Raw genomic sequence first — 27,307 nt, forward strand, 5'->3', positions numbered from 1 at the left:
AGTTTCACTTTTTGTATTGAAGAACCGAAATTAACTTTTTGATGATATTCTAATTTTGTGACATGCACCTGTATGTTACAATTAAATAGTGGTGAAGAAAAAAAAAAAAAAAAACACACGTGGCCTAAATCTGATTTCCATATTTAAAAATAAGTTTTGTGGTTAAGATGCTGATTAAAAAAAATAAACAATCACTGAACCTTATTACTGATTTAAAACAGCAGAAATAATAATGATTAGAGGAAATCCAATATACCGTATATACTCGAGTATAAGCCGACCCGAGTATAAGCCGACCCCCTAATTTTGCCACAAAAAACTGGGAAAACTTATTGACTCGAGTATAAGCCTAGGGTGGAAAATGCAGCAGCTACCTGTGAATTTCAAAAATAAAAATAGATGCTCCATACCGTTCATTATGGCCCCATAGCTGTGCCATATAGTGCTCTGCACCGTTCATTATGGCCCCATAGCTGTGCCATATAGTGCTCTGCACCGTTCATTATTGCCCCATAGCTGTGCCATATAGTGCTCTGCACCGTTCATTATGGCCCCATAGCTGTGCCATATAGTGCTCTGCACCATTCATTCTTGCCAAATAGATGTACCTTATAGTGCTCTGCGCAGTTCATTATTGCCCCATAGCTGTGCCATATAGTGCTCTGCACCGTTCATTGTTGCCCCATAGCTGTGCCATATAGTGCTCTGCGCCGTTCATTATTGCCCCATAGCTGTGCCATATAGTGCTCTGCGCCGTTCATTATTGCCCCATAGCTGTGCCATATAGTGCTCTGCACCGTTCATTATTGTCCCATAGCTCTGCCATATAGTGCTCTGCACCGTTCATTATTGTCCCATAGCTCTGCCATATAGTGCTCTGCACCGTTCATTATTGTCCCATAGCTCTGTCATATAGTGCTCTGCACCGTTCATTATTTCCCCATAGCTGTGCCATATAGTGCTCTGCACCGTTCATTATTTCCCCATAGCTGCCATATAGTACTCTGCACCGTTCATTATTTCCCCATAGATGCTCCACATAAAGCTGTGCCATTGCTGCTGCTGCAATAAAAAAAAAAAAAAGCCATACTCACCTCTCTTGTTTGCAGCTCTTCTGCGTCCGGTCCCGGCGTCTCTCCGCACTGACTGATCAGGCAGAGGGCGGCACGCACACTATATGCGTCATCGTGCCTTCTGACCTGCACAGTCAGAGCCAGAGGACGCGAAGACAGAGCGGCGCCCGGCGGGTGGAACGCGGACAGGTGAATATAAAATACTTACCTGGTCCCGGCGTCCGGCTCCTTCTCCCGCACAGCTGGTCTTCGGTGCCGCAGCCTCTTTCTCTATCAGCGGTCACCGGCACCGCTGATTAGAGAAATGAATATGCGGCTCCACCCCTATGGGAGGTGGAGCCGCATATTCATTTCTCTAATCAGCGGTCCCACGTGACCGCTGACAGGAAGAGCTGCAGCACCGAAGACCGTGGGACGGGCAGAGGGAGCGTCAGGACCGCCGGGACTAGGTGAGTATGCCTCAGCGCCCTCACCCCCTCACCCGCCGACCCTGCCGCCCACCATGACTCGAGTATAGGCCGAGAGGGGCACTTTCAGCCCAAAATTTTGGGCTGAAAATCTCGGCTTATACTCGAGTATATACGGTAATCAGGTCACATATAGAAGACATAACATACGCAGAACAAACCTTAAAATGTCTCCATACAAGTTTGGCATTACAAGAACATCAAAGTTTGTAGGATCCTGGACCATCTGCAGACAGAAAAAAAAAAGTTATGGGAACAATTACACATGTGGTTGCAGTTCAGAAAACAGCATCCTTGAATAGCAATGGTGCTGGGCTTTAATTTAAGAACTCACATTGAGACACACGGTATCCAAGTACATTTCATTAAATTTAATATCTTTGTAGTTTTCAGCAACTTCTCTACACTTCTTCAAAAAGAGTCCATCAGACATTCTCCTGGAAAAGAAAATGAGCACAAACCTAACAATCTAAGAGAAATTTTAAAATACCTCTGAAATAATCTGATTGTGACGCAAAAGTAGTAAACCAGTATAAATAGTACGTGACAGACCCTTTATACGTAATCTGACAGCCAATGACAAAGCCTAAGTTACCTTTATCAGCTCCTGTCCATAGAAACAAAAGCGAATGGTCTGACCATTGTTGAGATGACAGGCTAAGCAGCCTCCAGATAGGAGCTTATGGATTTGTGCTCCAAGAATTAATATTCTCTCCATACAGAAATATTTTTCTATCCCTGTGTGAGAACAGAAACTTACATGATATTGGCTTTGTGCACTGCAGTCACTGTGCTTCTTTGGTTGTTTCGGGCATACTCAAAGGCAAATTCTGCAATTCTGAGGCTGGCGTCCTCTGTGATCAACTTGATGCTCTGCACTACTCCATCCACAATCTGAAAGACACCAAATAGTGTTAGATGAAAAGAAATGTAACAAACTAAAGAAGGAACGGAAGAAATAATGGAATGAAGAGATTGAATGGGAATGTTCTAATATAAATCGACATATTTTAGATATGCTGGCTGATGGCCTCTGGAAACGACCATAAGAATGACAGATACAGTGGAGAAAATAAGCATTTGATACACTGCCGCTTTTGCAAGTTTTTCCACCTACAAAGAATGGAGGGGTCTGTAATTTTTATTGTAGGTACACTTCAACTGTGAGAAACAGAATCTAAAAACAAAACCAGAAAATCACACAAGATGACTGTCAATCCTCCTTTGTCTGTGGCTACATGCAAGTTCTTGCCTTGTGGGGTAAAGACAATTCTGAGGAAGGTCAGGAATCAACCCAGAACTACACGGGAAGAACTGGACAATGACCTGAAGAGAGCTGGGACCATAGTCTCAATACCATTAGTAACACACTACGCCATCAAGGAATAAAATCCGGCAGGGCACTCAACATCCCCCTGCACACGCCAACACATATCCAGGCCCATTTGAAGCTCGCCAATCACCATCTGGATGATCCAGTGGAGGCATGGGAGAAGGTCATGTGGTCAGATGAAACCAAAATTGAACTTTTTGGTATCAACGCCATTCGTCGTGTTTGAAGGAAGAAGGATAAGTACAATCCCAATAATGATGTCCCAACCGTGAAGCATGGTGGGGGAAACATCATACTTTGAGGATGATTTTCTGCAAAAGGGGACAGAATGACTGCACCGTTTTGAAGGTATGATGGATAGGGTCATGTATCGCGAGATTTTGGCCAAAAACTTCTTTCTCTCAGTAAGAGCATTTTAGATGGGTCGTGGCTGGGTTTTCCAGCAAGACAATGACCAGAAACAAACAGCCCTGGCAACTAAGGAATTGCTCTGTAAGAAGAATATCAAGGTACTTGAGTGGCTTAGCTGGTCTCCAGACCTGAACCCAAGAGAAAATCTTTGGAGGGAGCTGAAACTCAATGTTGCCCAGAGAAAGCGCCGAAACATGAAAGAACTGGAGAAGATCTGTATGTAGGAGTGGGCAAAAATCCCTGCTGCTATGTGTGCAAACTTGGTCAAGAACTACAGGAAACGTCTGACCTCCGTAATTGCAAACAAAGGTTTCTGGACCAAATATTAAGTTCTGCTTTTCTATTGTACCAAATAATTATTTCATGCAATAAAATGCAATTGAATTATTTAAAAATCATACAACGCGATTCTGATTTTTTTCCCCGAGATTCTGTCTCTCAAAGTTGAAGTGTACCTACAATAAAATTTACAGACCTCTCCATTCTTTGTAGATGGGAAAACTTACAAAATCAGCAGCGTATCAAGTACCTATTTTCCCCACTGTTGGTCTTTTAATTAATAAAATAGCATTTTTTAGGGTCCTATGCATCTAAGAGTTATGCAATGAAGCCATTTAATTACTATTAAGCACGGTTAGGCTAGGGTCACATTGCGTTAGTGCAATCCGTTTAGCGCTAGCGGATTGCGCTAATGCAATGTTTTTAACGGGGCCGCGTCCCGGGGTCGCGGTAACGTCCCAGCTCGCGCAGATCCCCGATCTGCGAGAGCGGGGAACGGACCGCGGGCGCGCCTCAGACGCTGCAAGCAGCGTCCGCGGCGCGCCAGGAAACACCGGGGCGTCGCTGGCGTGTTCCCATTGCCGCGAATGGGCGCGCTAACGGACGCGTTGCACGGCGTTAATTTCGCCGTGCAACGCTGTCCGTTAGCGCGTTCCCATTAACTCAATGGGAACCAAGCCTAACTCAAACTGCTGCCCAGGAACCACAAGCAGCCTGCAAAAAGATTCTGTGCAGACCTGAACCATCCTTAGGCTACTTTCACACTAGAGTTAACTGCAATCCGTCACAATGCGTCGTTTTTCAGAAAAAACGCATCCTGCAAAAGTGCTTGCAGGATGCGTTTTTTTCCCCATAGACTTGTATTGACGACGCATTGCGACGGATTGCCACACGTCGCATCCGTCGTGCGACGGATGCATCGTGCTTTGGCGGACCGTCGGGAGCAAAAAACGCTACATGTAACGTTTTTTGCTGCCGACGGACCGCTTTTTCCGACCGCGCATGCGCAGCCGGAACTCCTCCCCCACCTCCCCGCACCTCACAATGGGGCAGCGGATGCAATGAAAATCTGCATCTGCTGCACCCGTTATGCGGCGCAAACAACGCTAGCGTCTGTAACCTCGGCCCGACGCACTGCGACAGGCCGAGCCCGACGCTAGTGTGAAAGTAGCCTTATCCATGTCTGCTCACATTTCCACATCAGAGAGAAGAGTCCTGGGATCAGGAATGTGGCCATCTGCAGGATAATGGACATTTCCTGACTCAGTTGTCACAGTTGTAAAAAATAGTCCAGTCTTATCTATAAATCCCAGGTGTGACTCACAATTTGTGCAGCTCTATGTGCTCATATAAATCACAGAAGAGTGTAGGAGCTGCATGCTATTTCAAGGAGAAGAGAAATGTGACACATTGGAATCCTGGAAGTGAAAACCGTGCCAATCTTGCATTTTTTGGCTTATGCGGAGCTGTGCACAGTGAACCTCAATTTCCCTGATTTGCTGGATTTCCAGAAGAGGAAACAGTGCCTATCATATTTTATGGCACAGGATAAAAATATACCATAAATGTTTGGAATAGTAATGCCTCTTTCTGCGTTAGTGTGTCTCTAAGGCCTAATTCAGACATCTGTGTTACATGTACAATTTCTCACAGATAAAATACGTAACCATTATATAGTCTAAGAGGCAGCTCAAATGTCCATGTTTTTTTACGGACTGTGTCTCCATGCAAAATGCATGAAGAAAGACATGCCAGTTTTTCTCTGCTATCATGGATGAAAAAGGCCACGAGTCTATGGATCTGTGAAAAACACATACAACCCACTAATGGCATCCAAGTGCTGTCCATGTTTAACACTGCAAAGGATAGAAGCTTTGCAATTTATTCATCTATACATGAAAAACACTGAAGAGACGCTGACCAAACACCGAAGAAACACAGACAATAAGCTGACCAAACAGAAGAAACAACGACGAGACGCTGACCAAACCAGGGCTGTGGAGTCGGTAAGCCAAACCTCTGACTCATCAATTTCCATGACACTGACTCCACGACTGACTCCGACTCCACAGCCTTGGACCAAAAACCGAAGAAACAACAATGAGACGCTGACCAAAAACCGAAGAAACAACAACGAGATGCTAACCAAACACCGAAGAAACACAGATAACACACTGACCAAACACCAAAGAAATAGGGATTTTTGTGTACTCACCGTAAAATCCTTTTCTCTGAGCCAATCATTGGGGGACACAGAACCATGGTTGTTATGCTGCTGCCACTAGGAGGACACTAAGTTAACACAAAGAATAACTCCTCCCCTGCAGTATACACCCTCCTGCTGGCTCTAAGTGAACCAGTTCAGTAACAAAGCAGTAGGAGCTTAAAATTTAACAAGAATGAACTATGTCAAAACCAAGTCAACACAGAAAAAACTAAAGCCAATAGGCTAACAGGGTGGGTGCTGTGTCCCCAATGATTGGCTCGGAGAAAAAGATTTTGCGGTGAGTACACAAAAATCCCTATTTGTCCTACGCCCCATTGGGGGACACAGGACCATGGGACGTCCTAAAGCAGTCCCTGGGTTGGAAACAATCCACTGCAATTGCTCCTCGTACCACTGCAATTGCTCCTTGTATCCACAAGTTACAGATGCGGTACTGTCGCCGGACGCATCTGCTGAGGCCTGGACATGGTAATGTTTCGTAAACGTATGCAGGCTGGACCAGGTCGCAGCCCTGCAGACTTGTGCTGCCGATGCCTGGTGCCGGATGGCCCAAGACGCACCCCACTGACTGAGCAGAATGAGCCTTAATCCCTGCTGGGACGGAGTGACCTCTAACTCTGTAGGATTCCTGGATAGCTGAACGAATCCACTTGGCTATCGTAGCCTTGGAAGCGGCTAGACCTTTCCTTGGCCCTTCCGGGAGCACAAACAGGGCATCTGACCTGCGGAAAGACGCTGTCCTCGAGACGTATCTCCTAAGAGCTCTCACGAAATCCAGTGTGTGGAGAGCCATCTCGGTGCGATGTATCGGCGCCGGGCAAAGAGAAGGCAAGACAGTGTACTCACTGTAGATGCGGTGGGCCGGTGCTCAATCCACCGTCGCCATAGTCAGGGAGGGTGTGGAGAGCTTCTGCCGCCTTGCGTCATCCAATATTTCAGTGGTGATGCAGAGGGGGGCTGCACGGACGCCATGCACATTATGTCCGGTTATGCACCTGGCTCCAGGAGAGGTAGATGGAGGGCTACTCCATGTGATTGCCTGCTATGGAGGGGGGAGATCGGAACGCGAAGGAACCGTCACCCGGAAGATGAGCTCAGGGCTGGCATCCAACATTGCAGGAAAGGATACGGGAGGAACGCTCCACGTACTTGCTTGTTGATGATTCGGGGGAGATCGGAACCTAGAAAGGATCCGTCGCCCCCATTCGCTCCGTTAAGGGAAAAAATAGAACAAAAAATAAAAAATTTAAATAAAAACGGTGGGGTCTGAAATAGACCCAAGTGCCTCCTACAGACACTAAGCAAGAACTGGTTCACTTAGAGCCAGCAGGAGGGTGTATACTGCAGGGGAGGAGTTATTCTTTATGTGTTAACTTGGTGTCCTCCTAGTGGCAGCAGCATAGCACCCATGGTCCTGTGTCCCCCAATGAGGCGTAGGAGAAACACAGATGACACACTGACCAAACACCGATGAAACACTGATGACACCTGTACCATGTACATGTACGTGAAATACATGTATGTCTGAATGAGGCCTTAGGATTGTTTGAATATCAAAATGTCACTCTTGGACCAGAAAAAGGTTATGCATCCCTGATACAAAGAGAATTAGTACTTATGTCTGGCAGCATATAAACTACAGAGTGACGTACCACATGTTCAATCCCACTGTATTCTCCTTCAGTGTTCTCCCGTATGGTAACCAGGTCCACATCAGTGTAAGGAGTTTTGAAACCCTCAATTGAGACACATGGCCGCACATTAGCGTAAAGGTCAAATGTTTTTCGAAGTAACAGGTTCATGGAAGGATGTCCAGCAGCAATTGGTGTTTTCAAAGGCCCTGAGGAGCATGAGAGGAGAGTCATTACGTCATGGTACATAATTAAAACACACAAACTTATTAAAATTATTTCAGAATTGGAAGCTACCTTTAAGCCCCATCTTATTTTTATCCATGGATTCTTTGGCTTCCGGAGGGATCATCCACTTGCCACCAGGTCCCTTAATAGCAGTAACATTCCTCTCTTCCCACTGGACAGGTGCCTAGAATAACAAGCGATACATTGAGAGAGCTATTGATTACATTAAGGCAGTGTTCCCACATTCAGGCTGGAATATATTTTTGGCTGCAATCACTTGAAAAACAGATAATGGTTGCCACAATATTCTATTATTACAGCAAAAATGTTGTGATTTTACAACAATCGCGGCAATCACCGCAACGTCTCAACGCAGCAAAACATTGTTTGTCAGTGTACATTCCCATGTGTTCTAATAAAAATACCAAGTTAACTACACATGATATTAATAGATTTTAGGTATCTACACGAACGCTCCACTATCTAAAACATGTCACTGAAATGGAATATGAAACTAAATGTACCCAACTAATGACTTTAGTAAAGATTGTGAAAGTCCACAATTCACCAAACTGGAATTTTATACAATAATTGTTACACATATATATGGGAACATTGGGTAACAGTAATATACCGTGCTAATGTTCTCTTATCAGATGGTAGGAAGCAACCAATCATGTTGTATATTCTTGGTAAGGGGAAAACCAGAGTACATGCAATCTACAAAAGTAAAAAAATAAAGTGAAATGCCAGAAAGGCGGAAGGAGACTATATACGACAGAACAGAATGGAAGCAAGTGGACAACTATTTCTCTTAAGAAAGCCGCTTATCACTACTTCTGCACCCCTAGATGTACATAAAGTGAGGGCCAGTGACCGAGTCTTTGTGATTTGGGCTCTGCATGCCACAATTTTGGATTTAAATGAAAACGGAGATGCAAAGTGTAGACTTTCAGGTTTAATTAAAGGGGTTAAACAAAAATATCCTGTGAAACATTTAGGAATTGCAACCATTTTTCTACAAACCCTCCTCATTTTAGAGGCCTAAAATTAATTAGACAAATTATCTATCACACATAAAATGCTCTTTTTTTAATAGTTTGTAGAGAATCGTTTGCAGGTAATTACTGGTTGAAGTCTGGAAGCCATGGATGTCACCAGACGTTGGGTTTCCTACTTTGTGATGCTTTGCCGGGCCTTTATTGCAGCTGACTTCAGTTGTTGCTTGTATCTTGGTCATTCGGCCTTATGTTTTGTCTTAAAAGGATTTGCGCACAAACAAATGTTCATTTTAATCAATAGATCTTGGAAGAATAATATTATTATTATTATTATTATTATGTTCCCCAACTGGATGTCTTTATTAAAAAAAAAAAAAAAAGTTTGCTAAGATAATCTTATAAATGTGCCCCTACTGTGTAATGGCCGTGTCTGATCATACAGGAACATGATCTGATCACACCACAGCTCAAGGGCAGGGGAGGAAGCAAAAGAGAATATACAGACATTACAGGATGAGATCACAGCTGATTCTTTCTGTTAGGTAAAACATTTCCCTGCCTGTTTTAAAACAATGTTTTACTTCAAAGAAAGAAACATTTGTGATACCCTGCTGTAATAATACTAAGTATACTTTTCTCTCTCCTCCTGCTCTAGAGCTGTGGTATGATCAGACCATGTTTCTGTACGGTGAGACACAGCCATTACACAGTACACAGCAGGGGCACATTTATAAGATTATCTCAGCACAGGAACATTTTATTTTAACACATCCAATTGTTATTATTCCAAGATATATTGATTAAAATGAACTTTTGTTCATAGGGAAACCCCTTTAAGAATGTGAAATGCTGCTCGATGAGGTTGAGACATCTGGTGACTGACTGGGCCATTGCAGAATATTCTACTTATTTGTCTGGGTTGCTTTCACATCATAGTAACATAGTTATTACGGTTGAAGGAAGACTTTAAGTCCATCTAGTTCAACCCATAGCCTAACCTAACATGCCCTAACATGTTGGGCAAGTTTTAGGCAGTTGTCCATCTGTACTGTGAAGGGCCGTTAATTAACCTTGGTGCATTTGATTGAATCTGACCTGACAGTATATCCCCGTACACTTCAGAATTCATCCGGCTGATTCGGTCTTCAGTCACATCATCAATAAATACTAGTGACCCAGTGCCGATGGAAGCCATGCATGCCCATGCCATCACACGGCCTCCACCATGTGTTACAGAGGATGTGATGTGCTTTGGATCATGAGCCGTTCCAAGCCTTCTCCATACTTTCTCCTTACCATCATTCTGGTACAGGTTGATGTAAGTTTCATCATTCCAGGAACTGGGCTGGCTTCTTGAGACATTTTTTTTGGCAAAGTATAATCTGGCTTTTCTATTTTGAAAGCTGATTATTGGTTTGCACCTTGTCTTCTCTTTATGGTAGACTTAGATACTGAAACACCTACTCCCAAGAGTGTTTTTTGCTTAGGTGGATTTTTTGAAGCTGTTTTCTTCACCATGGAAAGGATTATGTGATCACTCACCACTATTGTCTTGCGTGGATGTCTAGGCCTTTCTGAGTTCACCAGCTCACCTGTGCGTTTTTTTGTACAATGTACAAAACTGTTGATTTAGCCACTCCTGACTTTCTGCTATCTGATAGATTTCATTTTTTATCAGCTAAATGATGGTCTGTTTCACTTCAAATTGAGAGCTCCTTTGACCACATCTAGTGGGTTCACAGCCCATTCTCCCAAATGCAAATGCCACACCTGCCAGACCTTTTACCTGCTTAATTGATGACGGATTACGAGGAAATAGCCTAAGCAGCCTATTAAAGAGCTTTGGGGATAAGTGTCCAATCACTTTTGGTCCCTTGAAAAAGAGGCAGCTACACTGGCTTGCTTAAGTATTCACTCCCTTTGGCATTTTAACTATTTCCTACATTACAACCTGTGCATACATATTTTTGTAATCTGATTTATATGTGATGTATCAGCACTAAATAGTCTAAATTGGTTAAGTGAAGTGAGAAAACTATAGAAATAAATAATATTATGGGATCAAATAACTAAAAATTGGCATGAGTACATGCATTCACCCCTTTTACTATGAAGCACAAGTCACATGCTTAGTGAAAGGTAGTCCACCTGTGTGCAATCTAAGTGTCACATGGTCTATCAGTATATATACACATCTTTTCTGAAAGGCCACAGAAGCTGCAACACCATTAAGCAAGAGGCAGCACTAACCAAACAATACAATGAAGAGCAAGGAGATCTCCAAACAAGTCAGGGACAAAGTTGTTGAGAAGTACAAGTCTGGTCGTGTTTCACCTCCCAACGAAGCTGCGGGGGCATTGAAACGCGCGTCGAGGTGCGTGTCAGAAGACCATATACCCTGCTAACTATAGCTACAAGTACTTGAACTGATTTACAGATGACTCCATGTGCCTTACTATTTCACTGTGATATTGTGGTAAAACCTTATGGTTGTGTCTATTATTGTACTAGTGACTCCAGGTGCCCCACTGTCCTACTACAGTATAATTAATTGGCAAATCCCATGGATGTCTCTGTCATCATACCATTATAACCTATCTCTTACCTGCACCATAGTACTATCCACTTTGATAGACATCATTTAGACACATCATTGCTTGACATATCGTCACTAATGTTAAATACTTCTGATATGTCTAGTCATCTATTATTATACATTTTTATAGCGCCATTTATTCCATGGTGCTTTACATGTGAAAAGGGGAAAATTCAAGCAACCCGCATAGAAAGAAATCCCATAAAAAGCAATCAGAGCAAGGATATAATTATAAAAAAATGCTTTATTTATTAAATAACAGAATAGACTATACCATACAAACGAGCAACAAATTGCATATATATATATAAAAAATGTGTATTTAAAATGTACAAAAATCTATATAAGTGCCTGTAGTTAACTGGTGTCCCTATCTATATAGGTCTTGTGTCCATCATGTCATACCATATGGCCGAAGAACTATATAATAAAAAAAATATATAATAAAAGTTCTCAAAGAGATAAGCCGGATTACTCACCGGTAATACTCTTTTAGTGAGTCCACGACAGCACCCCACTGGAGAGAGGGATCCGCCCCGCAGGAACTGGAAACCTACCGAGAAATAAAAGGGGGCGGTCCGCCTCTCCTCCTCAGTTTTGATTTCAGAGTACCCGGAGGACCGCCAGTATTAGGCAAATATAATTTATTTCATTTTCAAACTTATTTGCTCATGTATGATTAAAAGAATTTTACTCAATAGTAAGTACTATATTAATATAGGGAGGGATGTAAGAGGGTGCTGTCGTGGACTCACTAAAAGAGTATTACCGGTGAGTAATCCGGCTTTTTCCCTTTCACCACGACAGCACCCCACTGGAGATCTTACAGAGACCATCACCTAGGGGGGGACCACCGTGCTGAGGACAGTCCTGCCAAAGTCTAGGTCAGAAGTTGACGATAGGTCAAGCCTATAGTGATTATAGAATGTAGAGGGATTTGACCAAGTTGCCGCCTTACATATAGTCTCAATTGGGACCTCTCCCCTTTCTGCCCAGGAGGATGCCATAGCTCTGATAGAGTGCGCTGTTATGCCTTCCGGAGGGTTTTCTTTACTCGCGGAATAGGCCAGTCTGATAGACTCTCTGATCCACCGGGATAACGTGCTTTTTGTTATTCCATGACCCTTCTTGTGACCCTGGAAGGAAATAAACAGAGTCCTACACTGTCGCCAGCTACAGGTTCTTTCAATGTACTTTAACACTACTCTTTTAACATCTAGAGTGTGGTACTTTTGTTCTTCAGGAGTGGAAGGATTACTGAAGAAAGTGGGCAAGATTATTTCCTGAGACCTATGAAATCTCTTAACTACTTTGGGAAGGTAGGAAGGGTCTGGTTTAAGGACCAACTTATCCTGAAAAGTTAGCAGGAAAGGTGGATCTATAGAGAGTGCTTGGATGTCACTGATTCTCCTGGCTGAAGTCAGTGCTACCAAGAGGGCCGTTTTTAGCGATAGGATTTTGATTGGTATTGAATCTATTGGTTCGAATGGAGAATCTGTTAGGGCTTGTAAAACTAAATTTAGATCCCAGGGAGGAACTCTAGGTATATTAACTGGATTTATCCGTTCGCAGGCTGTAATAAATCGGGATACCCATCTATCCCCCGCAATGTTATGGCCATAGAGAGCTCATAGTGCTGAAACATGGACTTTTAAGGTGTTTGCAGTTAAACCTAGTTCTCTCCCTTTTTGAAGGAATTCCAGGATAGACTGTATCGGAATTTCTGACGTGTTTGAAGATGTATGGAATTGTAGGAATTTCTTCCATATTTTTGTATAAGTTTTTGTAGTGGAAGGTTTTCTACTCTGGAGGAGTGTGTTTATCAATCCCTCCGAGAACCCCCTTGATTTTAGCATCTGCCTCTCAAATTCCAGGCCGTGAGATGTAGACTGTCCACTTGAGGGTGGAAAAACGGACCCTGGAAGAGAAGATTGGGTGTTGAGGGGAGGACCCAAGGATCTGAGACCGACATGGTTTGCAGCCACGAGAACCAAGGCCTCTTCGGCCAGAATGGAGCTATTAGTATCACCCTCGCTCCTTCGGTTCTGATTTTGCGAATGACTTGGGGTAGTAGTATGATCGGCGGAAAAGCATATGCTAGACTGAACTGCCAAGGGGCTTGGAGAGCGTCCAGAATGTCCGGATGATCCGCTAGAGATAGGGAGGCAAATTTCCGGACTTTTTTGTTTTTTCTTGTGGCGAAGAGATCTACTTGAGGCCGACCCCATAGGGATACTATGTCTTGAAAAATCTGTTGGTTTAGGCACCACTCTCCTTGTTTCAAGGTGTGTCGACTTAAGAAGTCTGCCTGCTGGTTGTTTTCCCCTCTTATGTACAGTGCAGTAAGGGATGTTAGGTGACTTTCTGCTAGATTCAGGATTTCTGTAGCAGAAGACATCAGAGTCTCTGATCGCGTGCCTCCTTGCCTGTTTAGATACGCCACTGTGGTGGTGTTGTCGGAAAGGATTCTGACGTCTTTCCCTCGTAGCTGTGGGAGAAAATGGCATAAGGCGTATTTTACTGCATTTAATTCTTTAACATTAGAGGAGTAGCAACTTTCCTCCATGTTCCATAACCCTTGGCAAAAATCATTCCCCATATGAGCGCCCCATCCATGAGGACTGGCGTCCGTGGTTATGGTATGAGATGGCATTATTATCCATGGAACACCACTCATCAAATGGTCTGAATTCAGCCACCACGTTAAGGAAGTTAAAATTTCCTGAGATAAGGTTATTTTTACATTTAGGTGACCAGATAACCGTCTATCTTCTTGTAAAATCTGGTGTTGCAGTGTACGGGTATGATGTTGAGCCCATTTTACCGCAGGTATACAAGAGATAAGGGATCCTAGTAAGGACATAGCTTGTCTTAGGGATATACGTGGATTGTTTATTGCCGCTAGGACTTTGTGTTTGATCAGTAGTATTTTTACCTGAGGCAGGAGACACTTTTGAGATACGGAGTCTAGATGGAACCCCAAGAACGCCTGACAGGATAGCGGAGTGAGTCTGGATTTGTTGGTATTGATTATCCAGCCTAGATCCTGTAGAGAGGAAATTGCATGAGCCAAACGATCAGCACATTGAGTAACTGAATTTCCAATGACCAAAAAGTCATCCAGATAGGGAACAATAAAGGTTTCTTTTTGGCGAAGGTAGGCCATCACCTCTAGCATTATCTTGGTAAAGATCCTCGGTGCTGTTGAAAGGCCGAAGGGCATGGCTGTATACTGGAAATGATGAATCTCGCCGTTGATTGTCACCGCTACTCTGAGGTACCTTTGGTATCTGTCATGGATAGGGAGATGATAATAAGCATCTTTCAAATCAATGCCCCCCATCATACAGTTTGGAAAGAGGAGTTTTATAGTGGATCTAATGGATTCCATCTTGAATGTATGGTTTTCAACAAATGAATTGAGTTTTTTAAGGTTTATGATGGTCCTGAAAGAACCGTCGGGTTTAGAAATCAGGAATAAGGGAGAGTAGAATCCTCTGCCTTCCTGTCCCTCGGGGACTTGGACTAAAACCCGCTTTGATAATAGGGTTTGAATTTCCAGCTCTAGAGCCTGTTGTTGTGCAGGCGAGCTGAGGGATGTTATAATATATGACTCGTGGGGAACACGAGAGAATTGTAATTTAATTCCATCTCGGATGATGTTTAAAACTCACGAGCTAGATGTTACTTTTTCCCATTGGGTGGCGAAAAACTTCAGTCTGCCCCCTACTAGTATATCCTCAGAATTTATTGTCTTTTGGGGGGTTGGGTCTTCTAAACATGGTACCTCTTTGCCTGTCCTCTTTAGCAGTCCATGTTGTAGACCTATCCGTTTGCCTCCTTTTACCAAACGGTCTCCTCTTAAAGGCTCTCCTGTAAAAGGGAATAGAGGAATCAAGAAAAGCTTTCTTCCTGTCCTTTGCCTTTTTGAGTATCTCATCTAAGGTTTTACCAAAGAGGTACTCACCCTCACATGGGATTGCGCATATCTTAGATTTAGACTGCGCGTCCCCTTTCCAACTTTTCATCCAAAGTGCGCGTCTTGCATTGTTCACAAGGCCTGCAGATCTCGCTGCTAACCGAAGAGAGTCGGCAGATGCGTCCGCCATAAAAGCTGCTGCTCCTCGTATTAAGGGGATGGCTGCTCGTAGTTTCTCTCTAGAAATTTTATTTTCGATCTGCTGGTCCAATTGATCAATCCAAATGATCATTGACCGGGCAGCGCAGGTGCTGGCTACTGCAGGTTTAAAGATTCCTGTAACCGCTTCCCAAGATCGTTTTAGGGATGATTCAGCTTTACGATCTAATGGATCGACCAGAAGTCCCGCATCCTCCACAGGCAGAGTGGATTGCATGGAGGTAGAAGCTACGGCTGCATCGACCTTAGGAACTTTGGTCCATGTAAGAAGCTCCTCATCACTAAACGGATATTTACGTTTAGACGCGGAGGGCAAAAAGCTTCTTTGATCCTGCTTCTCCCACTCTCTTTTAATTAATGCTTTCACCGCTGGTATAACCGGAAAACATCTCCTCTTTCTCTCTGCCAAACCCGCAAACATAATTTCCTGCGTGGTTTGCGCTCCCTTTACCTCCTCACACCCCATGGTATTGCGGATTGACTTTACCAAGTTGTCCACACTGTCTAAGGGGAAACATGAACGACCCTCGATTTCTGATGAGGAAGATGATGATGATGATGATGATGATGATAGGGAGGCTTCTGACAGTACCATCTGGTCACTTTCGGAGTCTGACATAAGTGTTGGTGTTTTGGACTTAGCTTTACGCGGTTTTTCCTGGGCCATATTTTTTAACTCCTCCCTAATAATGGCCCGTAAGTCCGTAACGGACACTGTCGCTCCCTGAGTTGTTTCCTTAAAACAGTCTTTGCACAGTTTTTTGGGGTATGAGTCCGGAAGGGGCTGGCTACACAAGGCACATTCCTTATGCTTGGACTTTTGTAGTTTTTTAGACTGGGCGTAATAAGTAGCGAGAGAGAGAGAAAAGAGAGAGAGATAGGGAGACAACGTCAGCTTAATAGGCAGAGTTTTAACCCTCACCCAGTGAAGCGAATAGTACCGGATCAGAAGGCCGAGATCCTGTTCTGGAACCGTCACTCTTACGAGCGGTCTCCGAGGATCCTTTGTGATCTTTGGCGGGGGGCACTGGATCTCCAGCTGTGGGGTCCATGGCACCTGGGGACGACATCTCTGCATAACCGCATTATTGCTTCTTGGCGTTTTAAATAGTGCGCCTTTTTTTTTCCCCCCCCCCTGCGCGGATCGTCGCTGGCTCCCCCGCCCCAGATCCGGCCTAGGCGCCCCGGAAGTGACTCCTTCAGTTCCGGGGTAGCCAATATTGTGGCGGTCGGCGCATGCGCAGTCCGGGATTTAGCGCCGGACCGCAATGGAGATCACCTTACCCGCTCCTGGCCGCACCGCATGCAGGGGAAGACGCCAGGTGGCCCTCCCCGGACCCGGCCGTCTGCCCGCTCCACCAGACGAGGAGGGAGCCGTCTAACGGAACTCCCCCGACGCTGCTTCTGAGCTGCAGCCCCTGCCGTTCTCAAGGACACCGCGCAGGCGGCATGCTAGCCCAGGTACGTGTAGTCCTGTCGTTCCTGGATGTTCCCGCAGGAACAGGAAACCTAAACTGAGGAGGAGAGGCGGACCGCCCCCTTTTATTTCTCGGTAGGTTTCCTGTTCCTGCGGGGCGGATCCCTCTCTCCAGTGGGGTGCTGTCGTGGCGAAAGGGAAAAATGTGAATTGAGTGCCAAGTAAAAGCAGGAATCTGCGAAGATGGAAGTGTAAAAAATACTACTCAATCTGGATGTGCAACACCCGTGCATAGATGTGAAAGGATTTGTATACCGCATAAAGCGGCAACCAACAAAAAAAGTGAATAAGCCAGTAGGTAATATAAGGGGACACTTACTAATAATATATGACTCCAGTTCCAGGGACCACCAGTAACTATCCAGGGCACCCCGACGCGCGTTTCGGACGCACCATCCTTCATCCTTCATTGTATGTAGTGTTATACTACAACATTTGCACACTGGGTGTCCCTAGGGTAATTTTATTTACTAATTTACATTATATATATATATATATATATATATATATATATATATATATATATATATATATATATTTTGGCTATTTTTACCCTATGTACATTAGTGTGTTTTATTAATTAATGTGAAAAGGGGGCAAATATAGACAAATACAATAAAACATGAGCAAAAACAAAGCACTAACAGGTACAGAAGGAGATAGAGGAGGCTCACAGTCTACTTTTACATGTCTGTTTTTTAGTTCTTGTCTCTATGTCCCATTGTGATTTTAATTCCGTGTCATATATGCAATTGATTACTATATATATTTAAATAAAATTGTTATACTTTATTATTGTTGATCATTTGGATTCTTCGTTGTTGCTATTGGTTTTTATAACTTCTAACATCCCAGCCAGCTCAGTTCAGTCCATGAATTTTTCTACAGCCGTTAGCTGCTCACCACCCGCTCAGCTCCTGACCAAGCTCTTCTCATCTATATATAATTGTCAAAGGGGTACTTCCATCTGTCTGTCTAACGGAAATCCCGCGTCGCCGATTGGTCGCAGCCTCGACCAGTCAGCGACGGGCACAGTCCGGCCGAGAATTAGTTCCTCCCTACTTCCGTCCAGTCAGTGCCCGATGCCCCCTCCACACTCCCGTCCAGTCAGCGCTCACACATGGTTAATGGCAGCGTTAACTGACCGCATTACGCCGCGGGTCCGTTAACGCTGCTATTAACCCTGTGTGACCAACTTTTTTACTAATGATGCTGTCTATGCAGCATCAATAGTAAAAAGATCTAATGTTAAAAATAATAAAAAACCTGCTATTCTCACCATCCGTCGTCTGCCGATGAGCGCGCAGCTGCTGCCAGCTTCCGTTCCCAGAGATGCATTGCGAAATTACCCAGAAGACTTAGCGGTCTCGCGAGACCGCTAAGTCATCTGGGTAATTTCGCAATGCATTGTTGGGAACGGAAGCTGGCAGCAGCAGTGCGCGCATCGGGACAGCTTTGCTGGACGCCGGCGGGTGAGTATATAACTATTTTTTTTTAACAGGGATATGGTGCCCACACTGCTATATATTGCGTGGCCTGTGCTATACACTGCGTGGCCTGTGCTATACACTGCGTGGCCTGTGCTATACACTACATGGCTCCTATATACTACGTGGCCTGTGCTATATACTATGTGGCTGCTATATACAGGGTGGAGCGCGGTAATTTGCTTTTTTGCACTGCATGCTGTGGCGGCACTGTCGGTCGAAGAGAGGGGAGAGTGGGTGTGGCTTACAGTGGCTGATGGGAGATTTGTATTCCTCTGCCTTTCAGTTGCCATCATGCAGTGGACACGTGAGGAGAGGTCATTTTGTGTTGAAGCGTATTTTTCAAATGCCCACTCGATCATTGCAGTGCAGCGTGCTTTTCGTTTACAATTCGCTGTTCCTCCACGCGGACGTGTTCCTGGACGGCAATCAATTGTAAATTGGGTGAATGCATTCAGAACAGCAGGGAATGTGTCATGTGTACGAAGGGGACCTGAGAGAAGGATTACAACACCACAAAACATCGAGAGAGTTAGAGCAGCAGTACTGCAATCTCCGAAACGCTCTGCTCGGAAGCAATCATTTGCTCTTGGCATTTCAAGACGTTCTCTCCACCGGATTCTTCATGATGAACTGAATTTTCACCCGTATAAAATGTGCGTGGTCCAACATTTGTCAGCATGGGACTATTTGACACGGCGGACCTCTTGTGAAGACATGTTAGCAACGATACCCCGTGACGCAATTGTGTTTTTTTCTGATGAGGCACATTTTCACCTCAGTGGGTGTGTAAACAAACAAAATATGCGTTACTGGAGTGAAACAAACCCCAGAGAAGTTCACGAGAGACCTCTGTATTCGGACCGCGTCACTGTGTGGTGCGCCATATCACGAGTAGGCATCATTGGTCCTTACTTTTTTCAGGATAATGGTCGTGCCATAACTGTGAACTCCGAACGGTACTTGTCTATGATACAGGATTATTTTCAGCCGGCTCTTGAGGCAATGGAACTAGAGGATACATGGTTCCAACAGGATGGTGCCACTGCACACACAGCGAGGGTTACCATGAATTGTTTGAGGCAAATGTTTCCTGGACGGCTTATCTCTTTGAGGGGAGATGTGAACTGGCCAGCACGCTCACCAGATTTAGCCCCATGCAAATTTTTTCCTTTGGGGTTACCTGAAGTCTAAGGTGTATATCAACCGTCCCAACACCTTGGAAGACCTAAGGAACAATATTGAAGCTGAAATTGGCAGAATACCAGTGGACATGCTTGTTAGAGTTCACGAAAACTTCAGAAAACGTATGCAGCAGTGTGTGGATAGCGAAGGTCGACATTTGCCAGATACACTATTTAACACTACTTAAAACCATGTAATTTAAAAATTCCATTACTGTTCAGTATAATTAAAATATAAAATAAATTTTTCTAATGATCTTAATTTTTTTATTTCATTCCCAAATCAGCAAATTACCGCGCTCCACCCTGTACATACATATTCTAGAATACCCGATGCGTTAGAATCGTGCCAACCTCTGGTTCCTTCATAATCACAATCCCCTACTTCCCTCCCCCTTCCTCAGGTCCCCAGTATCAGCAGCTTCCATAACAGTGCTCCTAATCAGGCCCTCACTTTCCCCAGCCATGTGCTTGTACAAGTGCCCTGTTACTATATATATATATATATATATATATATATATATATATATATATATATATATATATATATATATATATATATATACAGTGGGGCAAAAAAGTATTTAGTCAGTCAGCAATAGTGCAAGTTCCACCACTTAAAAAGATGAGAGGCGTCTGTAATTTACATCATAGATAGACCTCAACTATGGGAGACAAACTGAGAAAAAAAAATCCAGAAAATCACATTGTCTGTTTTTTTAACAATTTATTTGCATATTATGGTGGAAAATAAGTATTTGGTCAGAAACAAACAATCAAGATTTCTGGCTCTCACAGACCTGTAACTTCTTCTTTAAGAGTCTCCTCTTTCCTCCACTCATTACCTGTAGTAATGGCACCTGTTTAAACTTGTTATCAGTATAAAAAGACACCTGTGCACACCCTCAAACAGTCTGACTCCAAACTCCACTATGGTGAAGACCAAAGAGCTGTCAAAGGACACCAGAAACAAAATTGTAGCCCTGCACCAGGCTGGGAAGACTGAATCTGCAATAGCCAACCAGCTTGGAGTGAAGAAATCAACAGTGGGAGCAATAATTAGAAAATGGAAGACATACAAGACCACTGATAATCTCCCTCGATCTGGGGCTCCACGCAAAATCCCACCCCGTGGGGTCAGAATGATCACAAGAACGGTGAGCAAAAATCCCAGAACCACGCGGGGGGACCTAGTGAATGAACTGCAGAGAGCTGGGACCAATGTAACAAGGCCTACCATAAGTAACACACTACGCCACCATGGACTCAGATCCTGCAGTGCCAGACGTGTCCCACTGCTTAAGCCAGTACATGTCCGGGCCCGTCTGAAGTTTGCTAGAGAGCATTTGGATGATCCAGAGGAGTTTTGGGAGAATGTCCTATGGTCTGATGAAACCAAACTGGAACTGTTTGGTAGAAACACAACTTGCTGTGTTTGGAGGAAAATGAATACTGAGTTGCATCCATCAAACACCATACCTACTGTAAAGCATGGTGGTGGAAACATCGTGCTTTGGGGCTGTTTCTCTGCAAAGGGGCCAGGACGACTGATCCGGGTACATGAAAGAATGAATGGGGCCATGTATCGTGAGATTTTGAGTGCAAACCTCCTTCCATCAGCAAGGGCATTGAAGATGAAACGTGGCTGGGTCTTTCAACATGACAATGATCCAAAGCACACCGCCAGGGCAACGAAGGAATGGCTTCGTAAGAAGCATTTCAAGGTCCTGGAGTGGCCTAGCCAGTCTCCAGATCTCAACCCTATAGAAAACCTTTGGAGGGAGTTGAAAGTCCGTGTTGCCAAGCGAAAAGCCTGCTCTAGAGGAGATCTGCATGGAGGAATGGGCCAACATACCAACAACAGTGTGTGGCAACCATGTGAAGACTTACAGAAAACGTTTGACGTCTGTCATTGCCAACAAAGGATATATTACAAAGTATTGAGATGAAATTTTGTTTCTGACCAAATACTTATTTTCCACCATAATATGCAAATAAATTGTTAAAAAAACAGACAATGTGATTTTCTGGATTTTTTTTTCTCAGTTTGTCTCCCATAGTTGAGGTCTACCTATGATGTAAATTACAGACGCCTCTCATCTTTTTAAGTGGTGGAACTTGCACTATTGCTGACTGACTAAATACTTTTTTGCCCCACTGTATATATATATATAAATACGATCCAAAAAAAATTGTATATGAATTATTTATTCAACTATATCAAAAAGTGCATTTTTATATGGGAAAATAAATCATTTTACTTGATTTTTTGGAGTGCTGCTAATGTTTTAGATTCAGAACAGACAGGGTTTTTTAATAGGACAGAGCTCTTGACCAGGATGGTCACTGAAGGAGTGTTGTCCTCCTGGGTGTCTTCTACTGAGAGAAGTAAAAAGACTGCAGAGCTCTAAGCTGGGCAGCAGACAACTTGAGAAGACCCCCTAAAGGCATAAGCTGGGGATGAATGTAGGAGAAAAGAATGTGCTTTGAAACTAACTCTTGAGAACACTAAAATGGTAGCAGAGCAAACATGCCAATTAGATAACTCACACTGTAAACCCTGACATATCTTAGAACAGAGTATTCATGTTGTCAGTATAAACATACAGGTTTACACATATACAGCCTTTGGGGCCTTTACAAGCACAATACTCCACATTTTCACAAGCATGACACTTACACAACACATTTTACTATGTCACTATCGTTACAAATAACAAATATGCTTAGTTACCCATCACACTTACTTTGGCTGCCTCGAAAATCTTCATTACTGCAGAAGAAATCTCGGGTCCTATCCCATCGCCTGGTATCAGTGTGACAGTCTGCACCTGAGAAGAAAATGGGACACTCAAAGATTCTCTTTCCATCTGCCAGAGGGTATTACATTACGTCTCTGTCGCACACTTAACATGGAGGCCATATCGGAAAACAACCTGGGTCCTCACTATACTAGAATGCCTGATTTAGGAAACATGCTCATCTTCTACCTATAGCTTATCCATCTGTGAACTAGTCAACCAATCATCTCCAAATTGATCACAAGAGTCCCTAATGGTCCCCTAAAGGACCCAACGTCTTATCAAAGGTCGGGTCTGAACTTCCAGGTTATGGGTTCCTGGCATGCAGAAAAGGGTCCACAAACACCTGCGGCCTCACATGCGGTGACCGATCTCTCGTGTTATCACAAGGTCGCGGCCTTTGTCCTAACTAACCAAGGGCTGCCACATACTTTATTAAGCAGTTACCTAACAGCAGCCGCTCTAAAGACGTTACGGTTTGGTATCCACTTAGTAAAGTATGTGGCAGCAGTGGGAGCTAGCTCTGGTCGCCGCTGCTAGAACCACATGTTGGTTGTGAAATCAGCTCTATGTAGATAGGCAAGCTTCATCTGAAATATGAACATTGGTCTGAGTGCTGTCTGTGTGGTCAGATTTTATATACACAGCACTAGGACCAAAAATACAGTCTTGTGAACATACCCTAAGGGACAGGAGAGTTCAGAAAAGATTTAATAGGGGGGCGTGGCTATGTAGCAGAGGAGAAAGAACGCACCCTGAGAGAACTCCTGGAATCCTGAACTTATCCTGCCATTAAGACCCCTTTTTAGTAAGTTATACCTGCCGGTATCAGAACCCCGGGACCTTGGGAGGCTTGTGACCTCTGCGGAAGGGTGCTGCGAGGATCCGGGACGTCGGAGATCGAGGAGACCTGGACGGACGGCGGGATCCATGTGTGGTGGTGGCCATTTTCTAAAGCACGTGCTCCGACAGGACGGGACGCGGCGCAAACCTCTGTCAGCGGTGGGACTCTCCCCTTGGGCTCCGGGAGTCTCCCGACACCTGCGGGTGAGTGCTGTGGAACTCTGGTGCACCAGGAGTCGGAAGACCTGGGCGGGCGGCGGTGCCTAAGTGGGACAGCGGCCATTTCTAAAGCGCGCGCCCTGACAGGAGGAGAAGCGACGCTACTTGCCATCCTTGCGGTGCTGCTCAAGAGGTGAGCATACATCCTGAGACAATAAGGGGATGTGCGGTGTGTGCTCTGGAAGATTGGGCCCTGCGCTCCCCTATTAGATAGACACTCAACCTGCCAGCGCCATTATTTTGGAGGGATTAACTCCCTCCCTGCTGCTGCCCTGTGGGGACTGTGAGCCCGCTCTGATGCACAGAGCCTTGGTGAAGACTTAAAGCTGCTACATTTACAATTCTCAATATCCCATTTATTCAGAGTCACTAAGATATAAACTCTGCATTTAACCCTGCTGTGTCCGCGACTGGAACGTGGATACTTCACAAATACAATCGTAATCATTTTTTGGTACCTTGTTGCTGTTAGCCATGCACCATTCCAAGGGAGCAGGATCTGCTGACAAATTAATAAGGTATGCCAGGGATGATCCCCCTGATACTGTACAAACTCTTAAAAATAACCCCTCACTGGCCCAGCGTAAAAACCGCCTCTCTGATAGTAATGAGGAGGGTGAACAAGACGAATTGACTCTTAAAACAGGCATCTGAGCAATTAATGCAGGCTATATCCCTAACTAGATCATCTCTTACTGAAAAAAATAGAGGATGTGCACACTGAGGTGGGTCGTCTGTGGCATGATATGCAGGCCATGAGGGGGCGCAATACAGAGGTGGAAACAAGAGTGTCCCATATAGAAGATACCATCACTCCCATGGAGGCTAAACTGACGAAAGTGGCTGGCTCTAAACGCCTGGAAATAAAAGGCAGACGATTTGGAGACTACAACGAAATAATATCCGAATTATTGGCCTGCCGGAACGTTCAGAGGGTGAGCAACCTGAGCAATTTTTGGAAGACTGGCTCAGGGCCTCTCTGGGGGATGAATTTTCCTCAACATTCTTGGTGGAGAGGGCCCACAGGGTCCCTACAAGACCTCTCCCCCCTGGAACTCCACCTCGACCTTTTCGGGCACGTCTCCTTAACTGTAGGGATAGAGATGCTATTCTTCGTTTGGCATGGCAAAAAGTCCCTATCAAATTCAACAATGCTACAATTTCGATTTTTCCAGACTTTTCTATGGAACTCCAAATACAGCGGGCACAGTTTATGGAAATCAAGAAGCAACTTAGAGACAAAAATGTCATCTACTCTATGCTTTATCCAGCTCGACTCCGAATTGTCCATGAAGGTTCTTCCATATTCTTTACAGACCCAGCGGAAGCAACTGAATGGTTACGGTCTCACAAGGGGTCTAATGCAAAATTGTGGAATAACCATGATTTTTAAACACAGTTTTCATGCATCTTGGATTCTTGGCATGCTTTCCACCAGTCTTTCACACTGCTTCTGGCGCAAAAATGTAAGCAGTTCTTCTTTGTTTGATGGCTTGTGACCATACATCATCCTCTTGATGAAATTCCAGAGATTTTCACCGGGGTTCCGGTCTGGAGATTGGGCTGCCCATGACAGGGTTTTCTTGTGGTGGTCTCTTAATTTTTGCCAGAGCTGTATATACCAGATACTATGCACATACATAGTTCCTCTAGACTCCTGTACTTAAATGGCCTTTGGTAGCATCATGATCAAATTACCATAATGTCACAGAAGGTCCTTAAGCAGTCTTAAGGTACCGTCACACTAAGCGACGCTGCAGCGATACCGACAACGATGTCGATCGCTGCAGCGTCGCTGTTTGGTCGCTGGAGAGCTGTCACACAGACAGCTCTCCAGCGACCAACGATCCTGAAGTCCCCGGGTAACCAGGGAAAACATCGGGTTACTAAGCGCAGGGCCGCGCTTAGTAACCCGATGTTTACCCTGGTTACCAGCGTAAAAGTAAAAAAAAAAAAAAAGTACATACTTACCTACCGCTGTCTGTCCTCCGGCGCTGTGCTTCTCTGCACTCCTCTGCACTGAATGAGCACAGCGGCCGGAAAGCAGAGCGGTGACGTCACCGCTCTGCTTTCCGGCCGCTGTGCTCACAGCCAGTGCAGGAGGAGTGCAGAGAAGCACAGCGTCGGGGACAGACAGCGGTAGGTAAGTATGTACTGTTTGTTTTTTTTTACTTTTACGCTGGTAACCAGGGTAAACATCGGGTTACTAAGTGCGGGCCTGCGCTTAGTTACCCGATGTTTACCCTGGTTACCAGTGAAGACATCGCTGGATCGGTGTCACACACGCCGATCCAGCGATGTCAGCGGGAGATCCAGCGACGAAATAAAGTTCTGGACTTTCTTCAGCGACCAACGATCTCCCAGCAGGGGCCTGATCGTTGGTCGCTGTCACACAACGATTATGTGTGACGGTACCTTTAGCCTCAGAGTAAAGATGCTGGGGTGAGAAATTGCCCAGTTTGCCCCCCCCCCTCCTAACGACGGACCTGCATACCATCCTGTTTCCTCTTCAGTTCCTATATATCCCTTGATGACAACATGGTCACACGACCGTGACATCACAAAAGGTCTATTAACAGTCTTAACCTCGGAATATATACGCTGGGAGCGCCTAAAAGAGTGGGGTCCTCTAAAATAGTGGGGGTACTGTGCAATTGTCCAAACCCACCCCAACACCGGCACTGACTGTAACTAGGACTTATTTTTGAAGTAGGGCTTATATTTAAAGCAAACTCTAAAAATCCTATAAAATAATGCTTGGGCTTATTGTAGGGGTAGGTCTGATTTTCGGGGAGGCATGGTAGTTCTCATTTCCAAAACCTAAAATGCAATAAATCCATACAAGAATGCACTTTAGCAGCATTATTGACAACTAAACATGTGAACATTTTCTTAGAGGCTGAAAAGCTATATAAAGTCGGGGTCATACTAGCGATGAATATAGACGAGTGCTATGCAATAAAACATCGCATAGCACTCGGACCAGTATTCATCTATGGGGAAGCTCACATCACTGTTTTTTTGCTCAGCCGTTTTCAATGTGCGAGAGAAATCGCAGCATGCTGCGATTGTCACCGACACTCGGCCGAGTCTCAGCTCACTTGCACCCATATAAGCCTATGGGTGCGAGTGAGACAACACACATCACTCGGATATCATCCGAGTGCTGTGCAATATACGCTGACCCTGGCAAGAAGAAAATGAAGGTATTTTCACAGATTAAACGTTATTATCCTCACGTTGTAGCACTGGTGGAGACACACCTGACGAGGGATACAGCCCGATGTGTACAAAAGGCATGGGTACAGTGGTTTATCCACGCATTCCATACTAGCTATTCGAGAGGGGTTTCCCTCTTAATACATAGAGCTGTCAGATGGGAAGCCAGGGAGGCTCGGAGGGATCCCGAGGGTCGCTTTTTTTTGTGCATGCATTAATGAACTCCCGTGAATATGTGATATTATGTGTCTATAATCCTCCCCCGGCTAACACATCGGTTCTTCGTATGGCAATGAGTTTCTCCTTAAATTATCCAGATGCAAGTGTAATTTGTATGGGAGATTTTAATTTAGTCATGGATAATCATCTTGATAGACTGAGATTGGATGACACGATATCTGGGGAACCCCCGTCTCAAGCTCCGTCCCAACTGGCACTATTTATGGGAGGTAGCGCATGGTTGGATTTATGGAGAATGTCACCCCGAGACTAGGGGATATACTTGCCACTCATCCACTAGGCGATCTCTATCTCGTATAGACTATATATTTGGATCCAGTGGGTTGGCATTGTGGGTGGACAGTGTTGAACATGCCAATAAGGGGATCTCGGACCATAGTCCAGTTATTCTTAAACTTAAATATGGGAAATCAAATAAATGGCATGTTCTGGAAATTGAATCCATTCTGCCTG

At 44.5% G+C, this 27,307-nt stretch overlaps 1 protein-coding gene across 1 annotated transcript in view; it reads right to left on the bottom strand.

Moving 5' to 3' along the window:
* IDH3A (isocitrate dehydrogenase (NAD(+)) 3 catalytic subunit alpha) overlaps positions 1 to 27,307 on the bottom strand; it is a 39,700-nt gene that overhangs the window by 4,291 nt on the left and 8,102 nt on the right. The window contains exons 3-8 of the mRNA XM_069765565.1: positions 22,280 to 22,363; positions 7,719 to 7,833; positions 7,443 to 7,630; positions 2,301 to 2,434; positions 1,875 to 1,977; positions 1,702 to 1,766 (exon numbers count right to left, since the gene is read on the bottom strand). Of these exons, the coding sequence (XP_069621666.1) occupies positions 1,702 to 1,766; positions 1,875 to 1,977; positions 2,301 to 2,434; positions 7,443 to 7,630; positions 7,719 to 7,833; positions 22,280 to 22,363 (689 nt within the window). The remainder of the gene's footprint in view (positions 1 to 1,701; positions 1,767 to 1,874; positions 1,978 to 2,300; positions 2,435 to 7,442; positions 7,631 to 7,718; positions 7,834 to 22,279; positions 22,364 to 27,307) is intronic.

Source organism: Ranitomeya imitator, chromosome 4, assembly GCF_032444005.1.
Source record: "Ranitomeya imitator isolate aRanImi1 chromosome 4, aRanImi1.pri, whole genome shotgun sequence".
Classification (NCBI taxonomy): Eukaryota; Metazoa; Chordata; class Amphibia; order Anura; family Dendrobatidae; genus Ranitomeya; species Ranitomeya imitator.